The sequence below is a fragment of the Rhea americana genome, unplaced genomic scaffold (assembly GCF_003343005.1).
Source record: "Rhea americana isolate MKP2758 unplaced genomic scaffold, rheAme1 scaffold_94, whole genome shotgun sequence".
NCBI lineage: Eukaryota > Metazoa > Chordata > Aves > Rheiformes > Rheidae > Rhea > Rhea americana.
Window position 1 is genome coordinate 3,042,353 of NW_028187133.1, and position 24,134 is coordinate 3,066,486.

A 24,134-nucleotide genomic window follows, 5' to 3' on the forward strand; every position below is an offset into this window, starting at 1 on the left:
AACAGAGATGCACCARTATAAAATGGTGAATGGGATTGTATCAAAGACCTTTATATGGTTTAAAAATTGTTAAATGAAAACTGTAAGTACTTAATTTTCAACTGGTACAAAGTGCTGTAGCTTCACTAAAGTCAGGCCTTTTCCAGTACTTTTTATAACATCCTTGTAATTTTTACAGTCATTTCTGGCTATAGAAAAGATAGAAAGCGGATGTAAAGTCAAGGAGTCATTGAGAAAAAGGTAAATCAAGACTATTTTAATTTTTAAATGGCAAGCTATTTCAACATATTTGTACTTTAGCAGGATGACAAATTTTKTTGTCCCTGACTGATAAACAAATTGAACTTTTTTCTTTTGTCCAAGAACACACTCTAGGCTGCTTTTCCACAAGCACCAAATAGCAGACATCATACATAAAAAGAAATAGTTATATTGATAAACTACCATATTAATCTTTTATATTAAAATGAATTCAGCTGAATAAACAAAAGCCTACTTTGGGAAAACAATAAAAAAAAAGATTTGCTAAAAGATGACTGGCTGGAAATCATAGCTCCAAGACAGCTCAATGACGTGGGATAGCGAGTTTCCTGGGAGAACTCACAGTTTCCGTGAGTAGATAGTAGATATCCTTACAATATTCAGCTATTTCTATTAGACACATTATTTGATTGGCTCAGAATAAACATCTTGTTTTAAAACAGACATCTTGCACTTACTACTAAGTAACATTGGCCCCTGGGCTGTATATCTGTGAATCAAGAGCGCAAACGCATGGGTTCAGACTTTGGCCTGGGATTGTCCTTTCTCTTTAACTGTTAGTACACTCCAGTGCGTGATTTTGGCCCATTCCTCTTCCAGAGAGTCCTCCAGCATGGTGCAAACGATACCGGGGAGCATATTGCTCCACTTGAGCTGTCGAGGTGAAGCCACCAAGGGGATTGTTTTGGAGGGTCTTTTCAAGGGGAGGGAAGAGGGAGGGAAATGAGAGAAAACAGCTCTATGGAAAACCACCACCCTGGGCTCTCACCCTTGGGGCCCCCTGAGGAGACGCCTGGCAGAGGACAACCCGGGCATGGTTTACCTTCTAGGATAGAAATAGTCTTTATGTGTTACTCTAAGGTGGCAAAACAAGCCATGAGGGCCTACGTTAGCTACCAGGGTGGTTCAGATCACCCTACTGTCCCTCAGGTGCCCCATTGCCCCATCCTATCCTGGTGGATGTGAGGGAGAGGCAGGACCACAGCAGGGCATGGGGACCAGTGCACCATGGATGAAGCCTTCAGGGGAAATTGCAGCTTGGTACAGAGAAAGAAAGGAAAACACAGGGCAGGCAGCTCCCCCAGGGAAGGAAGACTGTGTTAGAAACATTCAAAAAATCAGGCCTTTTGGCTACATAGAATTTATTGATATTCCCTTAGGCCTAAAAGCTCCCTCAGTGACTTTAGCCATTTTCCTAAAAATCATCATAACTTACAGCAGGGCACCATATTTATATATATGTATGTGGAGACCAAACATAACAAATTAACACAGGCAGAAAGGTTGTTCATGAGAATGGGTRTCTAATGAGATGCTAGTAAAAAACATTCAAAAGGTTTTAAGAGTCATCTGGTTTACTATTTGACATGAAAAAATTCAACACATTTGTACAACTTATAAGAGAAGTTGGCCTGCCCAAAACCYTCTCCATTATTGTTGCACAGATTTTTTTAAATATGGGTCTGTTTCAGTTATCTGGAAATTTCCAAAGGAGATTGGAAAGAAAAAGTTTATGAAGGTGATTTTACAAGAAAAAAAAAACTAACTATCATTAGGCGCACAAGTTTGATGCCTAAATTTATGTTGTAGGTATATGCCTGGCACAGTTTTCAGAGCTGGAGATCTGCACTGGCRTGGTAGCAGTATATATTCTCTTTTCACAGACTAGCTTTGAAACATGATCTTTTATTTCATTAAAAAGCACTTTTCCAATCTCCTTTCTAATTAATATGAGCCARCACAATCTGTCAAGTGAAAATCACAGTATGCAATAAAATATGCATATCACCACATTCAAAAACCAAAATTGAACTGATCAGTYAGGCATTGTGCTGACATAAAACTAGAAGGTCTCTATTTTCCTGGCACTGCTTTGATCTGAGATTCAATAGAARTTCTGAATGATGAATAGTAGGCAGACATTTCTTACCGAATAACTAGATGAGTTTTAAGTAGARTATGTAACATCATGCAGTAACTGTGTGTGCTAGTCAGAATTAAAATGATAATTGAGTTTAATGTTTCAATAATTGAACTGATGACTTAATAAAGAATTTCTTTATATGTTTGAATGCCTGTAGAGGTGACAAAACAGCTTCTATTCATGAGGCTCAATGGTGAATTTTCAGCCAGCTCTACACCTTGCAAGGAAAAATTTGGGTCAACCCCAAATTCAGGCTGGCACAGCTCTCCAGCCTGTCCAGGTCTCTCTGAATGGCAGCACAGATCGTCAATAACCAAAAGAGTTCTATGAAGCAAGTCCCCCACAGTGCAGACGAATTCCATATAATTAAGACCCTCAGTACCTGTCTGGCAAGTATCTGAGTACCTATCCTGAGTTCAAAGCAAAAATCAACAAAAAAGTGCACATGAATTAATTTTAACATCAGATTCACACAGGCAAAATTACACATTGAAGAGATTATAGATATGATGGATTTTAGAGCAGTGGCAAAATATTTCAGGTCTCAAATGCCAGCGCCCTGCCCTCCTCACTCCATATYAAAGGCATGGCTCAACTCATGTCATGAGTAGAAACCAGTGTCTGTTACATGCTGACTCCTCTAGCATAGTGGCAAGGTGAGGATCCATACAAAATTAGATATTTCTGCATGCAAAATATCAAAGTCATTTTAAAATTACTTACATATTTTGTTTCACGTCCAGCTGCTCTCTGCAACGTTGACATCTGCATATAAAATAAGCATGCATTAACAGCAAAGATTTGAGGAGCAACTCAGAGAGAGTTGCACAATTGTGACAAGTAATTAATTGCTCAGTTCCAGAAAACTTCAGTTCGAAGTTGGCCAGAATGATTCATGAGCTATATGCACCTGCAGCATGTTAGACAGGGTTGCATCCAGGCAGGCCTTGAAGATCTCCAGAGAAGGAGACTCCACAACCTCTCTGGGCAACCTGTACCAGGGCTCCACCACTCTCACAGGGAAGAAATTCCCCCTCACGGTCAGGTGGAACTTCCTGTGCTTCAGTTTCTSCCCATTGCCTCTTGTCCTGTCACACGGGAAAACTGGAAAGAGTTTGTCCCCATCCCCTTGAGACCCTCCCTTCAGGTACTTGTACACATTGATAAGATCCCCCCTCAGTCTTCTCTTCCCCAGGCTGAAGAGGCCCAGCTCTCGCAGCCGTTCCTCATAGGGCAGATGCTCCAGCCCTCTGATCATCTTTGTAGCCCTATGCTGGACTCTTTCCAGCAGCTCCATGTCTCTGTTGTAGTGGGGAGCCCAGAACTGGACACAGGACTCGAGATGAGGCCTCCCCAGGGCTKAGGAGAGGGGCAGGATCACCTCCCTCCACCTGCTGGCAACACTCTTCCCAATGCACCCCAGGAGACCTTGGGCTTTCCTGGCCACAAGGACACATTGCTGGCTCATGGTCAATCTGTCATCTACCAGCACTCCCAGGTCCTTCTCTGCAGAGCTGCTCTCCAGCAGGTCAGCCCTCAGCTTGTGCTCGTGCCTAGGGTTATTTCTCCCTACATGCAGGACTCTGCACTTGCCCTTGTTGAACGTCACGAGGTTCCTCTCTGCCCAGCTCTCCAGCCTGTCCAGGTCTCTCTGAACGGCAGCACAGCCCTCTGGTGTGTCAGCCACTCCTCCCAGCTTGGTGTCCTCAGCAAACTTGCTGAGGAGACACTCTGTCCCTTCATCCAGGTCATTGATGAATAAGTTGAACAGGATGGGACCCGGGAGTGAGCCCTGGGGGATGCCACTAGCCACAGGCCTCCAGCTGGACTCCACACCACTGATGACGACCCTCTGAGCTCTGCCTTTCAGCCACTTCTCTGTCCACCTCACTGTCCACTCCTCTAACCCACACTTCGTGAGCTTCTCTAGGAGGATGTTATGGGAGACAGTGTCAACTGTCAATTTATATGTAACATACTTTTTTCTTCCCATCTCTGTTTCTCTTTTACCCTTGGTTTAAATGTTTTAATCTCTTATTCTGAGCATTAAAAGTCATTACAATCTTTAGTTTTATACCCTACACTGCATTCTGTTAAGCTCATTTTCCTCTTTATTTGATTTACTTATTGCTAACCGATGCCTTTCCACCCAAGAGAGTATGCTGAAGGAAGAAGGTTTTGGATGCTCTGGCTCAAAAGTCTAACTTGGTAGTAGCATCTTAACCACACTGAATTCAGGGTGGGCACTGGAAAACATTTCCTCAGTACAAGTCTCTGTCTGCTTTCTCAGCCTCTGTCCTATATYCCTCTTTCATCTGCCTAGAGCTTGATTCACCACTGCACACTATTTGACAGAAGTAATTTCAAAAAATGAAAATTAAATTTGAAGAGTATATAAAATATACACATTCAAGAATGCTACTTCTGTGCCCTATTTTTGCATAGTGGATTGGACATTGTGTAGAAGAGGTTAAGGTTATTGACTTGGAAAGGTTTTTGATGCATCCCTCTGACAAAAATCCCTTTCCTCTAATTTTCTTTTGGATTTCTGCAATTTTTGCTTTCCTGTAGCTACCCACCTGCCCAGTTAAATTTACCTGGGGMACATAGAGTATAGGTCTATCCTCTCTTGTTTCATGTCCAAATATGAAAGTCACACTAATAGAGTATATTTCAATCAGAAGTTTAACACCCAAATGGAAAGTTATCCCTGCCACTCACTACTTATTCAGGGTAAATGGATGTTGAAGACAGATTSTGCTGTGAGTGACCAGAGTTAAAAGGAAATCAGCACTTAAGAGCTTCTATTTATTCATTTAAATGATCTCTATATTTGAAAATCAATACTGAATATGAAAAAAAAAWTGTTCTGAATGCTGTTTTCAGTCACTGAAGCTAGAAACCTTGCCTCCTCTGTAGTAATAACCCACGGATGGGACAAAATCTGGGCCAGAGATTCTGCAATATGGAAGGCAAGGTATGAAGGATTTCTTACTTGTGGATCCTAGCCTTTGAAACTTTAATATACAGCTTCTCTTTCATTATATGACTTGTTCTGACTTCAGGAAAGGATCCTGCAATAAAGACTGCAGTGGCTCCAGGGTTACCTCTCTGTTCTTCCGTATCTTTTAAAACACCAAACACTTCCACTGATGTTGCACCCTTTAACTGCAGCTTTCTGTTGTCTTTACAGTCATGTTTTGATTTGCTTTGATGACCATCCAGACAGATTTTTTTGATATTCAGGTAATCTTTTTCACTTACCTTACCAACATCTGACTCCGTAGCTGTCTGCAAGAAACTTGGAGAAGATTCACATCGGCGCTGAAAAAWGATTTTCAACAGAGCACGGAATTCATTAACGATGAGCAGAAAAGAGAGGAACAGAAAAAGTCAGTCTTGCATACTGGTGGATTACCATAGTCAATGGATCCTGTAGGACCTGATCGATGACAGCACACAACTCTTCTGTTTGTTGTCTGAGTTGGGCAGGGGAGCACATCTGAAAAAGGAAGAAGTATCACCCMGTTAGCCTTTACCTTGTGTTTTCAAATACAGAACTGGAAGAGATTTGGAATAGATATAACAGTATCACCTCTGAATGAGTGTCCAAAGTGGGGTCTTCAGTCAAAGCAGGCTTGGCTGGCTCTTCTAATGCCTACAGTCAAAAAGATGTCAGTGTTATACCGAATTCAAAATTAAAGCAAACAAGCAAACAAACATTTTTTTTTTGCAATATTGCACTTCCATATAGGGACCTTTTCATTTGATCAGGAAAAAAAAGAAATTACAAGCCTGGTAAGATTTTTCAGGTTACCATCCTCTGATCCTGAATTAGAAGGATTTTTTTTGCAGAGAGAGTGAGAATTTCATGGAAAGAAAAACTAGGTGATTTCTCTCTATTTTTAGAGATCAGAAGCTACCAGGTTAGTTTGTCCTCTCCTTTGAGAGGACAACTCACTCCCTCCAAAGAAGATAGCACAGTGAATGTGTACTGTGTGCCGTGGAGGTAGTAGGTGTCTGCCTGCTACGCGGCATTGGAGGAAAGCTGCTGGCCCTAGGCAGGGGGACAAGGCAGGGTCCAAGKGAAGGGGACGCCTCTTAGTTTCCTTCAGTAGTCGTTTTCTTTAAAAAGTGTCAACTGATAGAGCTCCCATGTGGCAACAAATACAGTGCTTGATATTTTTAGATTTTAGCCTGAAATCAAATTTGTATAAAGGGAAATGTGTGCTAATACACTTATATCATACTAAAACATGACTGGCAGGTACCCTAGACAGTGTCCATAAACTCTCCAAAACAACACAAAGGCTTCTGTTTGTTTGAATATATCTCCAGCCTTCCAATACCCATGCTTGGAGCAAGTTTGAGAATAGCGAGAATCAGTCTGCAGATCCCTCAGSTTTATCAGGAAATTCAGAACATCTACAAAAGCCAAACTTCACTTCAGCACTCAGTTCCCTTTTAATCTTCTTCCAGAGTCTGAGGCACACTCTCACTGCCGTCACCCATTTTTGCTTTGAAATCATTTTCAAATAGACTCCATGCCGAGACCAAAAATTACTCTGGAATCCTGCTGATGCCTGAAGCTGGACGAAGGGGGRGGGACTGGCAGGGTTTGTGCGTTTTTTTGTTTAACACATTATGTTTTTCTGAATTTTCATTTTATTAGTTATAGGCAAAAATAAATGATAATAAGAGCAAAAAGGAGTGTTCCTGTAAAGCTAGGAATATTCCACTTTTTCAGGCCTGTGGGATTCTGTGGCAACAAACTGATCTCAGTGTGGTGCACATCAGGGCTGCCAATCACAGAAGGCATATACAGAGCTGAAAAGAAAATTGCAGAATCTTTAACAAAAAGAAAATAAGTATGTAATGATGTAATTCTTTTTGAATATAATTTTACCGAATACAATTGTTTTTCTCCTCTTCTTGCCCAGCTATTGACAGCATACCTCTAGGTATTCATAACTGAAAAGGTGGTGATAGTTTACCTTTGTTATTATTTTTAATACTACCCACAAACCTGCCATCACAGAAGTACATTTATGGAACACCGTGTCTTATGCCAGAGCGTACAGTAAGAAAAAATGAAGAGGTAGTTTATTCCCAAACACATTTCTTTCCTCCCCTCCAACTCCAGAGAAACYTGTAGGGCAGTTGTAATTCAAAAGGAAAAAAGCAAAAGAATGATGTAGGTCTTTGAAGTTTGGAGCCTACATTTACAGAAGAACTCAGGTGAGTGCACCAACAAGGACTCTGAGTTCAATAATCCCTCTGGAAAGCCACCACAACACAGGGGCCATTCTAGAGAATTTTGCAGTGTTCATTTCCTTTTTGAACCTTTGAGGGAGAAAAATTTTGAAGTGATCCACATAGTTTTTTCACTGTATTTTATCTCTTTTTTTCCAAGTGAACAATCTGAGCCCTCCAAATAAAGAGAAGAGATAGAGAAAACTAGATTTCAGGAAGAGCTAGTCTCTAGAAGAAATGGTTCTATTTAACATATTGGTAGTTTCGAAAAGCAACTTAATAATTTTTCTAGCAGTGCATTCTTTTTACATTTCCACATAGAGAAAAATGTAAGATTAAAAAGTACTACTGACATTTCTGAACTCATTACTAGACTTATCATGCTATTAATCAATATGGTATGATTAATTTAGAATATTAGTGTTATCAGCAATTGTTGATTAGTGCTATCAACAGAATTCAAACTGTGCTCCTTATGCGGATAGTTTAATACCAAATGCAGTTCATTCCTATTTAGACATTCCAATTTTTGATTATATATGAAAAGCAATAGTGGGACCACAATTTAAAATAATAGTGTAATTTAGAGAATAAAAATGTATTTATGATAGAATTTAAATGTGCAGATAAAATAGCCACTTGCTGAACTGTTAATTTTATCCTTCGGAAAGGCAGCTTTGGGCATGTGGTGCATACATGCCATTGACGTCAGTGATGACTACAGTGCCTCCTCCTCTTTCCCCCAAGCTATTTGGTTGCTAAAGCTCTATCAGAGCAGAAATGTTACTGGTAAAAGATCTGAACACCAGCTCTGATATTTTGGTAAAAGAATGAAAGGCCTTGACAAAATGTAGAAAATGTTGAACAATGTTTTATCTGCCAATGAACCACAGCAATCATAGGAAGAAAAAAAATCCTGTAAGTTGGATCTACCACAGCTTCCTTCTTACTTTGTGACTCACCAAAACCCTGTGCTGAGTAAAGCATAGGAAGTTTTCCTCTTTTATTTCTCTTGAATATTTCTCCCAATAAAATGCTTTCCCAAGCCTTCAGCCCATTAAAAAAATGCCTTCTGTATAATGGAAATTCACTTACTATCAGTTCTCTTAACTATTCCTTAAAGATCCTAGGAGATGCAACCAAAAAAGTCTGACTACTTTTCCTCTTATGAAAAAAAATATTAAAAGTTACCACATGTTTGAAAGAAAAAGGGAGCTCAGAGCTTGCTCCTGCATTGGCAAGCTCTGCTTTTGTCACAGATGAACAAAGTCCAACTAAAACCATCTAGGACTGCACAAATGATTTCCTTACTTTCTTACCACTAGGCTCTGCTCTAGATGCACTCTTTTTTTGATACAAATATGTAATCTTGATGCRAGAAATTCACCTAATGCACATCAGAAGTAATTGGGGAAAAAATGAATCTATTTTTATCAAAATATTCTTCATAAAGTGTTGTCAGAACTTGACATGCTGGAACAGTCCAGCAGTTAGGTCTCTCATCTGAGACAGGAGAAACTTGGTGTCCAAGTTCCTGCTGTGTGATTTCAAGGAGGAACTTGAATCTGCATTTGACTTGACCTATCCCTATACCAGAGGATATTTAATAATACAATAGATAAAAACTCCCTCAAGACAGGAACTAGAAGCTGGTTCTCCAATGCAGTGGATCACTGCCACATTTCCTCAGCTAAATGCATTTCTCATTTTTTTCATGAAATTAACTCATTTTTCTCCAGYAAGAGGAGGAAAATGCATTTCAGATCCTCTGGATTTTTGATGAGGAAAATACACTGCACTGCCAGCCAGTCTTCTGTGTACATAATGAGATGCAATTCCTAGATCTTTGGAGCTTTTCTAGAAGTGTAAAGTCATCTGGAAAGACTGTTTTAGACTTTCTTGAAGTTAGACAAATGGCAATTTGACAAGAGAAAAGATAAAACATAGCCACAAAACCAAAGACGTAACATATTTCTTCATCAAGAAAGATTTATTTTTTTCTTCATATTATGTAAAAATCATAGTCATCTATTTATAATTAGTTAATAAATATAAGCCAGAGTAGGCAACAATGCTTTCATTTGTGCCCCTCAACCCACAACCTGTTATACCTCATGGCACATCACATCATCCTGGTTTCACCACAGTCCAAATCTGGATGAGCTTTGACCAGAATACCATCAAACTCCCCAAGCCTGCATACTCAGGTTTCCTTATCATCTAGATGAGAGTGCAGGTGGGATGTATATCTGGATAAGGGCAGCAATCCCAGGTTCTCCTGCACAACCCTCACATTAACTGTTCAGAAAAGTTTTTTTTTTTATTTGTAATCCCAAAAATTGTACAATGGAGTTTTGAGGTTACACTTCAAATTTGATGTAATTCTGAAGGCAAAGCAGGATCTGCTTAAGGGACTTTCCACTTAGAGTTAGGAATTTATCTTAGTTCAGTGGAATAGAGCCTTCATCATAATCTATTTTGAGTAAAATCTCTTCTACAGACATCTGATACATAAATTCTCTGTATGATATATATATTACTTTTGAAAAGGAAATAATACCTCATTAGGATTGGAATTTTAAATTAGTTTGTCATTATATCTATATATATGTATATATAAAACTATATAAGACATTAAAGAGTGAGTGTGAGTAGAGGAGTGACTCACTGATTCAACAATAATAAGTCTGGAAGGAACCACAGTGATCCCCTAGTCTGACCTTTTTTATAAACCACAGAACTACCTARAATTACTGTCTGAAGTGCCAAAAAAGTGTTCTGTCTTGATTTTTCAATGTTAGTGATAGAGAGCCTATTTCAGTCTCTTTAAAGAAGTTTCTGGTGGTTAATTAAACCTCTCTGTTAAGATTTTTTGCTTTATGTCTTGATTAAAACTGTCCAGCTTCCTCTTCTAGCCACTGGATACTATAACCTAAAGGGCTGAAGTAATCAATATTGTAATATTATCCTTCTGTGGCCTGAAACCATAGTTAGCCAAAATGGACCTTCTGGCTATGCTTTAAGATCTCCTTCACCACAAAAACTATTGAATCTTTTCAAGGACAGATTTCCAGGACAGAATTTCCTAACCTGTGAGCATAGCCTAAATTCCTTCTGAAATTACATGAACAACTATAGATTACCTTCAGTTAATGACCAAAGGCATGCTATTTCTCAAGGGAGATGCACAGTTTCTGCTCTACACGTAAGAGAAGCATGTCCATTTATGTTGGTTTTGTTAAAGTATGTAAGCCRCTTTATTAAAGGGATGTCTCTATTAAGGAGTTAACCTATGCTAGGGAAAGTAACTGAAAAAAAACCCCACAATTTATTATGGCTTAAGAAAATTGGATTAATAAGATTTTGTTCTGGTATCAATGTCAGTATCTATCATGTGATTTAATTCATACTCCACAAGAATCGCCACCCTGAACATCCACATCAGAATTCTGATCATTTCTCAAGATGAGACAAATGAAGTAATATAATTATATTAATTAATCTGACTGATCATGAGAAACAATCAGAAACTAGTTTTTCCATTTAAACAGTGGGAAAGCACTGACTTCTGAGAATGTGCATTTCCAGTTCAACTGCATAGCACAATACTTTTCTAGCATTTAGGCAGATGATATATTCCTAACCATGCATTCAGTTCAGTAATATCTGTGCATTGCAGAACTGTCTTCCTTGCAAAAGAAAGGTAGTCAAAAACTTCTTCTCTGAGTAGTCTTTATCCTAAAATCATATGTTAATAAACCATCATTTATGTAGTAAAAATCTTGTGATCTAGAATCTTTCTCTCTTTGATCTAGTATTTTTATACATAATCCCTGTCATTGAGCTACAATGTGACATGAGTTCCTTCCCTGTTCCCTCCCTTGATACTTGTGCAGAATCCTTGGATATTAATGCTGGGCGGAATGGAGCTTGTGTGTGCCGTGTGACTCCTTAAGAACCATTCTATAAAGGCAAGTCAGCTAACACAAGTGGATTAGTTTCGGAGTAGTCTAATTAGCTGCTGGTGTGAATCAGTAGATTATTATCTATAATCCTTAAGATGAGAGAAAGCAGGAAAGGGGTTGTACACCAGAATTGTCATAGTCTCTGTCCTGATGCCCGGAGAAATGCAGCTTATACAACAGCTGTAGTCAGGCTATGCTGAGAGGTGTAAGTTACAATGCAAGTAAGTCAAGAGCCTTGTTTGGAGGCAAATCTGTACTGGAAAATCAAATTCCTACTCCTTTTGCATGACTGTGGTATCTCTAACAAAGGAAATGACAAAGCTAGCATTTTCAATGAAATAGTTGACAACCACAAGCCCCTATCTAAACACAGCTGTCATTTGAGTCATTACCTTCATTTTTTTCCTAATTTAGGTATTAGACTCTTTGATTCCATTTTATGTATTAAAGAGAAGTTACATGGAGCTAGTAAATGTAAATACGCAAGAGAGAGTTGGTAAGACCCTCCCTCAAATGGATTGCCTTCCTGCCAAAAYGGTGCAGTCAGATAGCTGGCTTTAACTCGCCAGTTTGGATCACATGCAGGCTTTCCAGTGAACCTGCTGCTCAAACTCACCTCCCAGGCTTTGGTTTGCAGCGTGGAGCAGCCTTGGAGTGCACAAACTGGCTTYCTTTCAGGTGCAGTTAACCCTGAAGATGCATTTCAGGAGTTCGCTTAATGCTTCCAGCCACTAACAGGTACTCTGCCCAAACTAAACCCTTCAAAAATACATGACAAGAGGACATAGAATCCCCTGATCCACCTATTTTGCTCTACAGAGTCATTTYTACCTGACCACATTACATGCTATTGCAGAAATAGCCATAGTTGGTGCATTCAAGATTTCGGTAAGGGAAGACTCAGATTTCATGCAAATGATGAAGACTTTCATTCAAGAACAAAAGAATGCTGGAAAAAAAAGTGTGTCTTATTTTCCCCCMAAAAAAGTTCTAATTTATATCAGTTAACCGATAACTGCTCGGTCACAATTAATAATATTTCAAGGACAAAATGATCACCTTCAAAATTCTTTATGCAGAACTAAACTCACATTCTCCAATGTCTTTAGGCTCTGCAGACTCCTAGTGGAATTGGCTGAGCTGAGCAGGGAAATACATATTCAGATGTGTAGTTAGGGATACTTGATTTTGTAGAAAGTTATCAGACGCTAAGCTCCTCAACTAGATCCACAAAAATGATTTTAATGATAAAACAGYAAACTGGATGCCAGAGTCACTGAATATGTCTCTCATATATTTGGCACTTCATTCTCATTGCTAATCACAGGAAATTTTTGTTAAAYATAATTAGCTATCCGTTGTGCAAAGCTCATTTGGGCAAAATTTTCAAAAAATAGGCATAAGTGGGTACTTTGATCCTTCTATACAAAATTTATATTTTCAAATGAGTTCCAAGGTTACATTATCAAAATAAGGACTACACAATCCAGCCTTTACTGGCTGCGTCCATACTAGTAAATTAAATGCACTGCAGCCTGTTCCCTGGAACTGTTCTCTTTTCCTACAGAGAAGGATTGTTACTCCGAACTGGGAGAATRGCCTGGGCTGTTCTCACAGCTTAACAATATTCCTGATCAAAATCCAGTATCAGGAATGTTTCCCCATGTTATTAAATCTGTTAGTGTAAGCACAGCCATCAAATATTCACTACGTAATATCAAATGACAAGCAACGCTCTAGACATTTTCAAACAACAAAGCAGACTTTTAGATATTGCCATAATTGATAATTCATTTAGGAGAGACTTTTACAGCAAATTTTTTAAAAGTAAGTCAGATTGRTGAAGACTTTGATATCCATTAAAAATGCTTGACCCTAAGAAATGGTTYAAATTATAATCCTGAGCAGTTAGTTCACAGAGTTTACATTCTTCAATATCCCCAACAGAAACATCGGAATATGTACATAAAGTTGAACGGTCTCAAATACATAATGCAATTTCCATGTCTTYGAGCAAACACTAACCTTCTGCTCCAATAGTAATGTGTTTGTAGGGATTGCTGCAAATGCCTTGTAGCTTGTCTTGATCTTGTACTGCTAAAAGGGGTAAACCAGAAAGCAGGAAAAGAAGTAAAAAAAAAAAGACAGAAGAGGCAAACGGAGAGAGAGGGAAGAAAGGGGAAAGGTACGACAGGACAAAAGATGATTCTAATTGTCTCACAAGCACATTGCAGTAACACAATGCTTACATATTACTTCAAAAAGTTATTTCAGCCATGTTTCTATTAAGATTTCAAACAACYGTAGCATACAACTTTTGCATTTAGGACTGAGCTAGGACTAAGTGAAATCTTTGTACTGGTTTCTAATTTCTTCAGTGATTTTGRCTGCTTTCTAGTACTCTCCTTACAGGAAAATCAGGACAGGCTGTGGGGTTTTTCCAAGTTGTCTTGTGATTTGAAATGATAATGCAAAGCCAGAACCTGCACCTTGAACTGCTGCTGCACAGTGTGTTCCTGGGTGCTGAAGTCAGAGGCATTTCTATGATTGGCTTTAATGAGACAGATCAGGATCTTTATTTTCTGAATTACTTATGCAAGTGGACAGATCATTTAAGTCATAAGGWACTGCCTTTCACCTCCTGAATAAGTAAATCTACCACAGAAATATTTCAGGACAACTATAGCAACTTTTATAGTGCAACGGAAGTACAGAGCTGACAATCCACCTCATATAAAGTGTATGTTTTGGGGGCACAGAAATTCTGAGATCAAGTTTAAAAATTATTCATTTTAAACAATTTATATTTTGGAGTATGCTAATTTGCCTGGTGATTTCTAACTCTTAGAAACCATACTTTCCACTTTTCCTTTGCAATCACAGATTGTAAATTCAGYTATTTTTAAGTGTCCATTGAGAATTTTCTATACTTACAAAAGTCCAAGAGCAAGGACTCTTAGTCACATGACTGCTGGAAACCACTTAAATATGTATTTGCAACATGTTTTCCCCTTTCAGCAATTTTCCAATGAAAAACTTTGACTTCTGCAAATTCACACAGAAATATTTTTAAGTTAGATGTTGAATATTTTTTGTGATATTCACCCAGAACTAAAGTTGGAATCATTAGTGAGTTCTGTTTTTTTACTGGACTGCTGTCTGTCTGCAGCTGGGAACACCAGTGATTATAGATAAAAGGCTGAGCAGAACACTGCACTTTGGGTCGTTTATTTGTCACTGTTTTCCTGTCTTGGTGACTTCATTGGAGCCTGTATTTTACGTTAGATAAAGGAAATTAACCTGGTCCTTGTATCTCTGTGAAAACGTTGTAGGGCACCACCTTAATTCTTTCTATATGTAAAGTTATACTTGCTTGAGAGTTACTCATATTTATTTTTAGTCAGAATTTGGAAACTGTCAGTCTTCAAGAAGTTGATAGAATAATCACAATAATCATACTGAATGTACAGTCTGTTAAAGCAGATCAGCGTAATGTCAGAAATGCACCTATTTTGTAATTTAGATGAGATTTATCTATTCTAACTTAGATATCTGCCTTTCAGGTGCTTCAGTCAGATCTAATGCTTTCACAGTTAAAAGACAGAAACAAGTGTTTCAACAGAGTAAGTCCTCTCACCCTAAAATAGGTATCTAGAACAGATAGAATGAATCACCCTTAGAGACTCCATTCATTCCTTTGAAAATAACAGAATTGCCTAGATTGTGCTCAAACGTCTAACTTTCAACCGTAAAAATTTATATAAGCTGAATTCTTCTCTTTGAATTTATAAACCAGTACTCTGCCATACACGTGTAGGTACTCATACATATTTGTGTATAGAAACTTCTATCTATATGTGGACATTAAACATAAAATACCGTGCACTGAAGTAACGCATAAGGCTTAAATTTCAAACGCTTAAATTGGCATATCCACAAAATGTACCCTTGTTCACTTATAATTGATATTCAATCAATCAAATGAACATTCAAATGAAATGCTACTTCTTCATAAGCTCTTGGTCTTTTACATCTCTAATGAGTATACTGTGACTCCTTTGATGCTAGTCGTACTGGTTTACGAACTAAACCAAGACATATTAGACTATTAAAATGTGAGGGTTAGTATTCTGTTTTAATTTGCCTTAGCACTTCCATGTACTGTAGAACCTGTAAGCAAAGTGCATTTATCAAAATCAAGGTGTTTAAGATGAATGGAAAACACTTAATTAAGTTACTYTTCCACAGGAATTTGTTTCTTGACACAGTATATTGTCTTACTTGAAATAGTTAGTGTCAATACTTTACTTTGGTATTTATTACTGTTCAGAGTCTGGTTATGTTCATGGGGCAATCATTAGAAAAATACTGACTATTGCAAGAAGAGTAGAAGATTGGACACYTTTAAAACCTGTACACACTGTCTTTGAGGCAATGGGCAGAAATTGAAGCACAGGAAGTTCCGCCTGAGCGTGAGGGGGAATTTCTTCCATGTGGCAGTGACGGAGCACTGGCCCAGGTTGCCCAGAGAGGCTGTGGAGTCTCCTTCTCTGGAGATCTTCAAGGTCCGTCTGGACCCTGTCTAACATGCTGTAGGTGACCCTGCTGAGCCAGGGGGTTGGACTAAATGATCTCCAGAGGTCCCTTCCAACCTTAYTGATTCTATGATTCTATGACTTTTGGAACTACTGGGGCACATGCAATTAAATTCAAGCTATATTCCTCTACTCTCCTTCAKCTGCCTAAATACTGGCACATAAGTACAATGAATTAATAATACTCCAAACTTGCAATTCCTAGTGAAAATACTTTCATTCATAATAATGAAAGACACCACTTATTTAACCACTGATATTATTCTTTAAAAGCAGGTATGTTGCATGTAATATTAAAGCACTTTGCAAATACTGGGTATAATTTTCAGAACCCAGAAGTCTATCATCCATGCATTCTTCAATGTCTAAATATATTTAATTATCTGGTTCCTAGGAATCCAGGAGCACTTTCAAATGGCCACAGATAGTCATGTCATCTGGCCTGCACTATGGCTCAAACAGAAGCAAACAATTCCATAACCAAAACTGAGGCTAGTATCAACCTGGGGAGTAGTTGCAAAAATGTCCTGTACGCTGTGCTCAAATGAGCACTAAGGACACCCACAGGGCATTGCTACAGTGTGCTAGACACAGACCTATAAAGGCTTAAAACCAGCAACTAACCATAGCAGTGTAGAGCTCCTCATGACTAATCTTTCCTGCTTTGTGGTAGGTTTATCAGCTGTGCTGAGGTCCATGTTGCTACAATTAGTTTTGTTGGCAAGCTGATTTGTGTAGCTCTGTATGCACCCTGTATTAAATTTAATAGGAAAAATCAAAGAATATATAGGGATAACAGCCCATTTTTAAAAAGTAMAACACTGGCAAACAAGAGCATAAATGTCCTAATATATAAAGCATCTGAAAGTATTTATTTATATGTATATACACAGATGCAAATACTTAAATAAGTTCATAGGCTATTCTTTGATTTCCATGAACTGGCACATGCATACACATACACATAAAAGTTGTCTACAAAACAATGCTTTTTTCAAACCATGCAAGAGCATAATTGCTTTGATATTGTGCTAAGGAAACAGTTTTACCTTCAATGTCAAAACTCTACATCAAAAAATTCTGATTTAATAGATGTCTTCTTAATGTTGCCTCAACCAATGTTAAGGTTGCAAAATCACACAGGCAGAAGTCAAGCACTTCTAGATATTACACTTTTCCCTTGATGTTCACTTAGCAACACTGTCCATGCGAAAATGTTGTCATGCATCAACAGTCATCTGATGAAGCAACCTGCTCTTCATCTAATTCTAACACTGGGTGGATTGGTAGTAAACAGACCTAAATGCTACTTCAAATATTAATGTTGTCTCTTCTCAATCTTTTACTTTTTTCTCTGGAAATATACTGAGATTTGAGATTAGAGAATAGACAGAGAGTTTGGTAACATTAACAAATGAGCAAAACAGAAGTTTGTTGAGCTATTTCATAAACTACATATGCAAATAAATGAAAGCGGGGGGAAGGAGAGTGTTGAATGCATGCTATTATTAACTGCATCAATTCACAGCCTCACATTTTAAAGCCAAGAGTGATCTATTCTGCGCTGAATTCCTGGCTGCATTTGATTTAGAGATTTCATATCTTTCATATCCCCAATAAAATCAACTTTTGCTGTATAATTAAAAATTGCACCAGCCTAACCAGGTCTATTAAGCTACTCTCCCAATCTCAAAGGGGTGGTGGGGCAGTTTTGAGAGTGTCATTGTATCATTCAAAAAGCAGAACTAGCAAGAAAATTGACAGTAGGTAGAGAGAAAAGGTGCTTCTGCAAATATAAATCTAGGCAATAGTTATGTGTGTCACAGTCAGAGCTGGGGGAACTCAGACCTTTCCTCTCACCAGGGAATCTGACAGTGCACCGTGCATTGATTCTAGCAGAAACTGCAACCGCGTTGCATGCTGCAGGCCCAATCATGCCTCTGAATTTTGTTTCAGGGAATTATTTTCTTGGAATTTCTACAATTTCATTTCTCATTTTATTTCGTTAAGTAATACTGACARGGTGTAGCAACATGGTACAGCTGTGCATGGTACAATGGTCCCTTTGGGGTTGTTTATTTTATTAAAAGAAGCATTTGTGACAATTGCTGCTTTGTGCTGATTCAAACCTCTCATTTTTAATTAACATTTTCCAAGTAGTTCAAGTCACCCCTGCCATGACCAAGCTGTTACAAACACATCTGACACAACTTGATCTGGCAGACCAGGCTGTACATTTGTGCTGCAACCAAACAAATCAATAAACTATGATAACCTTTCTGTGATGGGTACTGTGCTCTGTCTGCCAGAGGAGAGCTCAGATAGCAGCAAGAGGAAAMGTAAAGGAAGCAGGGACAAGACAAAAGAGGCTGGAAAGCCTTCTGCAGCTCTGCTGTCTTCTGCCACAGCCCCCTCTGTGCTTAGCAGTTCCTTTTGTTTTCACAGGGACCTATCTACTGCATATTTTTTGTCTACTTTCCTTTCCTTCTCATGCTTATTCTTGAAATGTATCTTTATGTTTAAAATGTGGCTGGAATCCAAGCCTTCCTGCAGCAGTTGCCATCGTTGCTCATTCTCACTCTGCTGGGACTCTTCCCCCTCCTCACAGATGACAAGCAGTGGGAGTCTGGCTCATTCACCAAGTGTGAGACTTTCATATTTGCAGTAGCACATGTCATTGGAAGCTTGTGGGTTTTTTAACTCTTGCTCTCTGTCAAGCACGAGATCAGAGAAGCACTGAAGAAAGTCAGGACTTTGCCAGGCAAGCCAGCAGAGGAGCACACAGAAGAGGGGCAGCCAGGCGACCAGAACAGGGTGGCCAGGAGCTCAGACCCTGGCTAGCAAGGCATTGATCACCTCCTATGGCAGGACACAAGACCAGGGGACRCAAAAGCAGGGGATGCAGAAGCAGAACCCCTGCTGAGGCTGAGCACCAGGCCAGGAGGCAGGGTCCACCCCAGAGGAGCAGAGCTGCCAGGGGCCCTGGCCAGGCCACCTCCAGGGCAGGGGGCAGCACCAAGGAGCACTGGCACACCTGGCACTTCACAAATTAATTATCATAACAGCCRATTTAAGTAAATCAGCTTAAGCTGCTTCTAGCTCAGCCCTACACCTAAAATTACTGTACTTTCACAATTTCCAAGGGGAATGTGTATGAATTTACATTGTTTTGGCATGTACAGAAGATGTTTTATGGTTTATTTTTGGCACACCATTGTATTAGGTGAGCTTCAAAAATAATAAAGTGCATGAAATGTATTTAAAGCCACTGGACACAAATCCATTTTCAGTAATATCTCCTTCTACCTGTTTACAATGTATTTTATTTTTATGCTAAATCATCCCTAGTTTCTTCCTCCATAATGCAGAATATGTCACTAACAACTTGGTATGTTAACATTTAAAATCTTCACTATCAAGATAGCAACTCTGCGTTAACATTTTAACCCCCGTCATTCGTTTTGCTATCATTGTACAGCATGGATGCCATTTTTCCCTATGGGGACAAAGAACTATTAGAAAATAAGCATGCACTAAGAGTACCTTGGGTTTGATGTTTTCATGGTCGGGAGGCAGGGAAAAAGATTGTGGTGAAGTCAGCTCTCTGGGTCTTGATAGCAGTGTGCGTGGTGGCTTGTCTGAGACAGGAGATCTACACTTTAATACTGGTGAGGTGGCAGATTGCTCAGGTCTTGGAGAGTAGGAATTAGACCTATAATTTGTGTACATTGATGAGGAATTAAGCTGCAGTGGCTGGGAACTAATATTATAAGTCTGGGGAATAGGTGAAATAGTACCAGACCATGAGGGAGATGACTGCTTTGAGACATTTGGATGGGTAGGAGATGAGGCTCTCAGCTCCTGATTAGATTTGTGGGACGAATATGATTTAGATCTAAAAGCTGAATGTGAAAGACTTGGGGAGGGAGACAAGTGCTTTTCTAGAGTGGGAGAGACCATGCCACTCTGTCTAGAAGAAAGCAAAGGATATGACTGACAGGTAAAGATAGGTGAGTAAATATGCACTTTCTGTGATCTCTGAGGTCCTCGGGATCTGGAGAGAGGATAACGCACCTCTTCTGGAGGAGAGGGAGGGTGAGAAAGAGAAGAGTGTATCGGGGCACGAGGAGGCATCGCAGAAATAGGTAGCGTAGGCTGTAAATGTGGAGATGCAGCTGATTTTCTGTGGGAAGCAATAGGGGATGACAGAGGACTTAATGAATCTGGAGAAAGTGTTCTGAGGGAAAGGTGCTTTTTAGGAGAAAGTGACCTAGCCCGAGGGGTGGAGTGAGGCTGTGAGGATAAAGGCACCTGGCGAGCAAATCCTGAAAGCCAGCACTCCTCTCTGCTTGGAGAATCAGGCCCAATAGATGGACTTGAGACATATTTCTTTGGGGTTGGAGGAGTAGTTTTGAACTTCTGATCTACTGTGAGTGTTGAGGAACCAAGGGAGGTAAGAGAAAATGTGGGACAAGAAGCAGGGGAGAGTGGTCTCTGCTGAGAAGAGCCTGACCTCAAAATAGCAGTTAAGAGAGTAAGTCTGGTTGGCAGAGGGGGTTTAATTCCTGACTTTACTGGATTTCCTCCAGAAGACATTTGTGTGTAAGTCTCACTCACACTACCTATGGTTGAAGAGGAACCATAAAGAGAGGGTGGGGACAAAGGTTTGGGGCTAGGAGATAGTGAATGTGCTACTATATGTACAGGGATGGGACATAAAGCATTCAATCTTTTGGAAGAACTGGGGGGTAAAGGCTGAGCAGGTGGTGCTTGAATTCCAGCTGAGCGTGGAAGACCTGAGGAGGGACTTGGGCTTTTTGATGGAACAGAGAACGTGGTGAATTCTGCTGTTTTGTAAACACAACCAGGGGTATGGAGACTTGGTGTTTGTAAGTTACTATATAACTGAGAACTGGAGTAACAACTATTTGATGCAGAGGAGGATATACTAGACATGGAACGAGGTGGACTATGAAAAGTAGACTGAAAGTAGAGAGACGAATCTTGTTTAGAAGACCCAGTTGGTGACTGCCAGTTGTTATGGGAATCTTCCAGTGAAGAGGCTTGATTCAGGTTAACCATGTCACCACACGCTACTTTCGGATTAGTTGGAGAAACTAAGTGGACAGCAGGTGTTTTAGAGGAAAGATGATCAGAGGTAGAAAGAGTAGAAATTAACTGGAGAAAAAAGAAAAACAGAAATGTTAGCATAGACGGACTCTGTGGAACTGTTAAGCGTCCCACACCTCACTTCTGTGGTCATGCATATAAAGTTTTCATTAGTACTGCTCTGTGGGTTAAAAGCACAAGGCTATCTTGAACTAAGTGACGCMGCCTGATGGATAAGTCTTTCACGGGAGGTGACTGAGCACAGCCAAATTACATGTTACTGTACTTTTAAGAGATCTTTGTTTTGCTGATACAAACAAGGTCCAAAGCTACCATATTTTTTATTTTAAGTAAAACCCAAGGCAGCTATGCCGTCAGCGTCCAGAMCTCTGATACCATTTCCATTGTGTTAAACAAAGCTTTAGGTGAGAAACTTGTAATATCATCCCATCTCACTCTACTAGTTCAGCAGAAAGTAGCCCTTCTGTAAATGAGATTCAAGGCAAGTACTTATTTTCTTATTCAGTAAACAACACCTTCTGCAGAACTGTGGTATCAGAATGAGAAATTTTCTCAGAAGTAACTTAAATCAGAACGTCTAGTTTGTTTCTCATTCTTCTCATCATTTGTAGAGCAATGTGTTTGACAGTTTGCAGGCATATAAGAGCTCTTGTCCCCCTCTCCACAGTCTTACAATACAATAATAAAACAGTAATCATCTCTTTCATGAGTGCCTTTTTTTCTTAGGTCTATTCTAATTAGGATTTGGCAAAACTAATTATAGTATGCAAGTATATTATCAACCTTTACAGTTTTATGCTTTGAAGAAAGCAATTACCGTCTCAAAATATTCCAAGTTATTATAATGCTAAGGTTAAAAACTAGGGAATATGCAATTTGAATAAAGTATATCAATATGAATTAGTGTGCTAAGTTGAACTGTAAAACTGAGAGGCTACAAATTATTACCTAACTTTTGACTAAGCAATTTGAACGCAGGGAAATTGACTCTATTCCCTAAAAACTTCATTCAAACATCTATTCTTCTATTATTTGACACTCTGAAAAGATTATGACACTCTGTAAAATAAAATCATACCATCCAGTTTCCACATACATGACTTGCACGTGGCTTTGGCTTAGATTATGAACCTACTTTTTAAACACAAGTGTCTTCTTCAGGAGAGTGAAAAACTATTACAATTTAATATCAGGGAGTATTGACATGTCACAAAACAAAAATAAGTACAAAACATATTTGTAATTCTAAAGTGAGAGCACAAACATACCAGAAGAAGCTGTGCCAAGACAACAAGATATACTGTTTTTTAAGGGCTAAACTATACCCCAGGAAACCCTAAATATGCACAGCATAAACCTGGTAACCCTTGTAGCTTTCAACAAGTGAGCTCTTCCTGCTAAATGATACCATAGTAATTGCAGGACCTGTAAGMCGAGGAGACTTTTCGTATAAGACACTGCCCAAGGGAATGTCTTCACTTATTGCAATAAAAGCCAGCCTTTACAGTCACACTAACTTCCACAATCTATATCTGCAATAAGGAATCTTAAATCTGAAGTGTTAAGGCAATGAATGTATACACTGCATCTATTAATACTTTATAAAACGAATATACATGGTACCATAATAATATATATTCTCCTGGATTAAGGAATTATGACTGTGTTGAAAAAATTGCTCATAATAAATAAGAAGAAATACTGGAAACTATCTGAGAATAATTGACCAATATTTAACCACTACATAAAAGCATTATTAAGTATGTCATGCAGCACAGAATTATTGAACAAGCTAAAATGGAGGAAGGTAATATTTCTGACAATTTGGAGCAGCCTACTGAATTTAATAATCAGTTCTGGAATCTCATCAGCTACCGAAACAAAATTGGATGAGGAAATCCCTGTATATGAAAATAGAATAGATAAATTTCCCTTACAAAGGCAATAGATTAAAAGAAAATTAGAATAAATATCAAACTCCAGAATGAAAAGACAGAAGGGGAATGGACTTATAATTAGATAAAACTTAATAAGAAAGATTTGATAGCAGCTAGGAAAAGTTTCATGGTAGCAGATGATAACCATGCTCCTGGAAGCATAAGAAACATTTTGCTGTAGTCTTCTAATTTGAATACCATTGAACATCTGTGTGGTGAACTAATTGAACTGTTATTCAAGTCTTCTAAAAAGATTTTGCTACTGTTTTTGCAATGTTAACCACATCTGTGGATGATCATCTTCTTATTTGCAGAATCATAGCAATGTTGGTTTGAAGCGACTTCTAGCTAGGTCATCTAGCCCAGCCTCCTGCTCAGAGCAGGGCTATCAGACACCAACAGGTCAGGTCAGCTGTGGCCATGTCTAGCAAAGCCTCAAAAGCACCTAAGGACAGCAGTTCCACCACCCTTGGGGCAGCCTGGGAGGTTACCTACTGCAAACAAATCCATGATGCTCTGATGCCTACTGAGAAAGCTTTTGCTATTGTCCTGTTGGGACTTCCTGGGCCTCAATTCATTGCCAGTGCTGTCTTATCTGCTACTGTGGAAAAGAGTTTGGCTTTGTCATCTTTGTCTCTTTCCTTCAAGATGTTGCAGGCTGCTCTTACATGCTTCCCTAACTACCCCTGTGCCAGAATAAACCGGTCCAGCTCCCTAAGTTCACAGGTGCCCCTGGCCATCTTGGTAGCCTTGTGCTGGATCCACTATAGCTCTTTGAACCGCGAGGGAGGGAAGACTGAGCATGATATTGCAAGTGGGATCTCTCCCATGCTGATTAGATGGGAYATAACATCTTCCCTTGATCTGCTAGCCACAGATCTCCTCAGGTGCCCAGTAGGCAGTTTACTTTGTAGTGACAGCTCACTGTTGGTTCATCTCCAGTTTGGCACCCACCATAACCTCCAAGTCCTACTCAGCAGGCCTGTTGCACAGTCAATGACTTCCCAGCCTGTACAGATGCACCGGGTTTTTCTGCCCAGGTGCAGAGCTTTGCACTTCTCCTTGCTGA

General features: G+C 39.3%; 1 protein-coding gene across 3 annotated transcripts in view; it reads right to left on the minus strand.

Moving 5' to 3' along the window:
- Positions 1-24,134, minus strand: part of MLIP (muscular LMNA interacting protein) — a 117,492-nt gene that overhangs the window by 38,928 nt on the left and 54,430 nt on the right. For 2 of the 3 annotated variants that reach the window (XM_085324861.1, XM_085324860.1), the window contains exons 5-9: positions 13,429-13,500; positions 5,781-5,843; positions 5,604-5,687; positions 5,450-5,509; positions 2,909-2,950 (exon numbers count right to left, since the gene is read on the minus strand). In XM_085324861.1, coding sequence (XP_085180987.1) covers positions 2,909-2,950; positions 5,450-5,509; positions 5,604-5,687; positions 5,781-5,843; positions 13,429-13,500 — 321 coding nt within the window. Of the gene's footprint in view, positions 1-2,908; positions 2,951-5,449; positions 5,510-5,603; positions 5,688-5,780; positions 5,844-13,428; positions 13,501-19,541; positions 21,177-24,134 lie in introns of all 3 variants that reach the window. The other variant, XM_085324862.1, reaches the window with a different exon arrangement.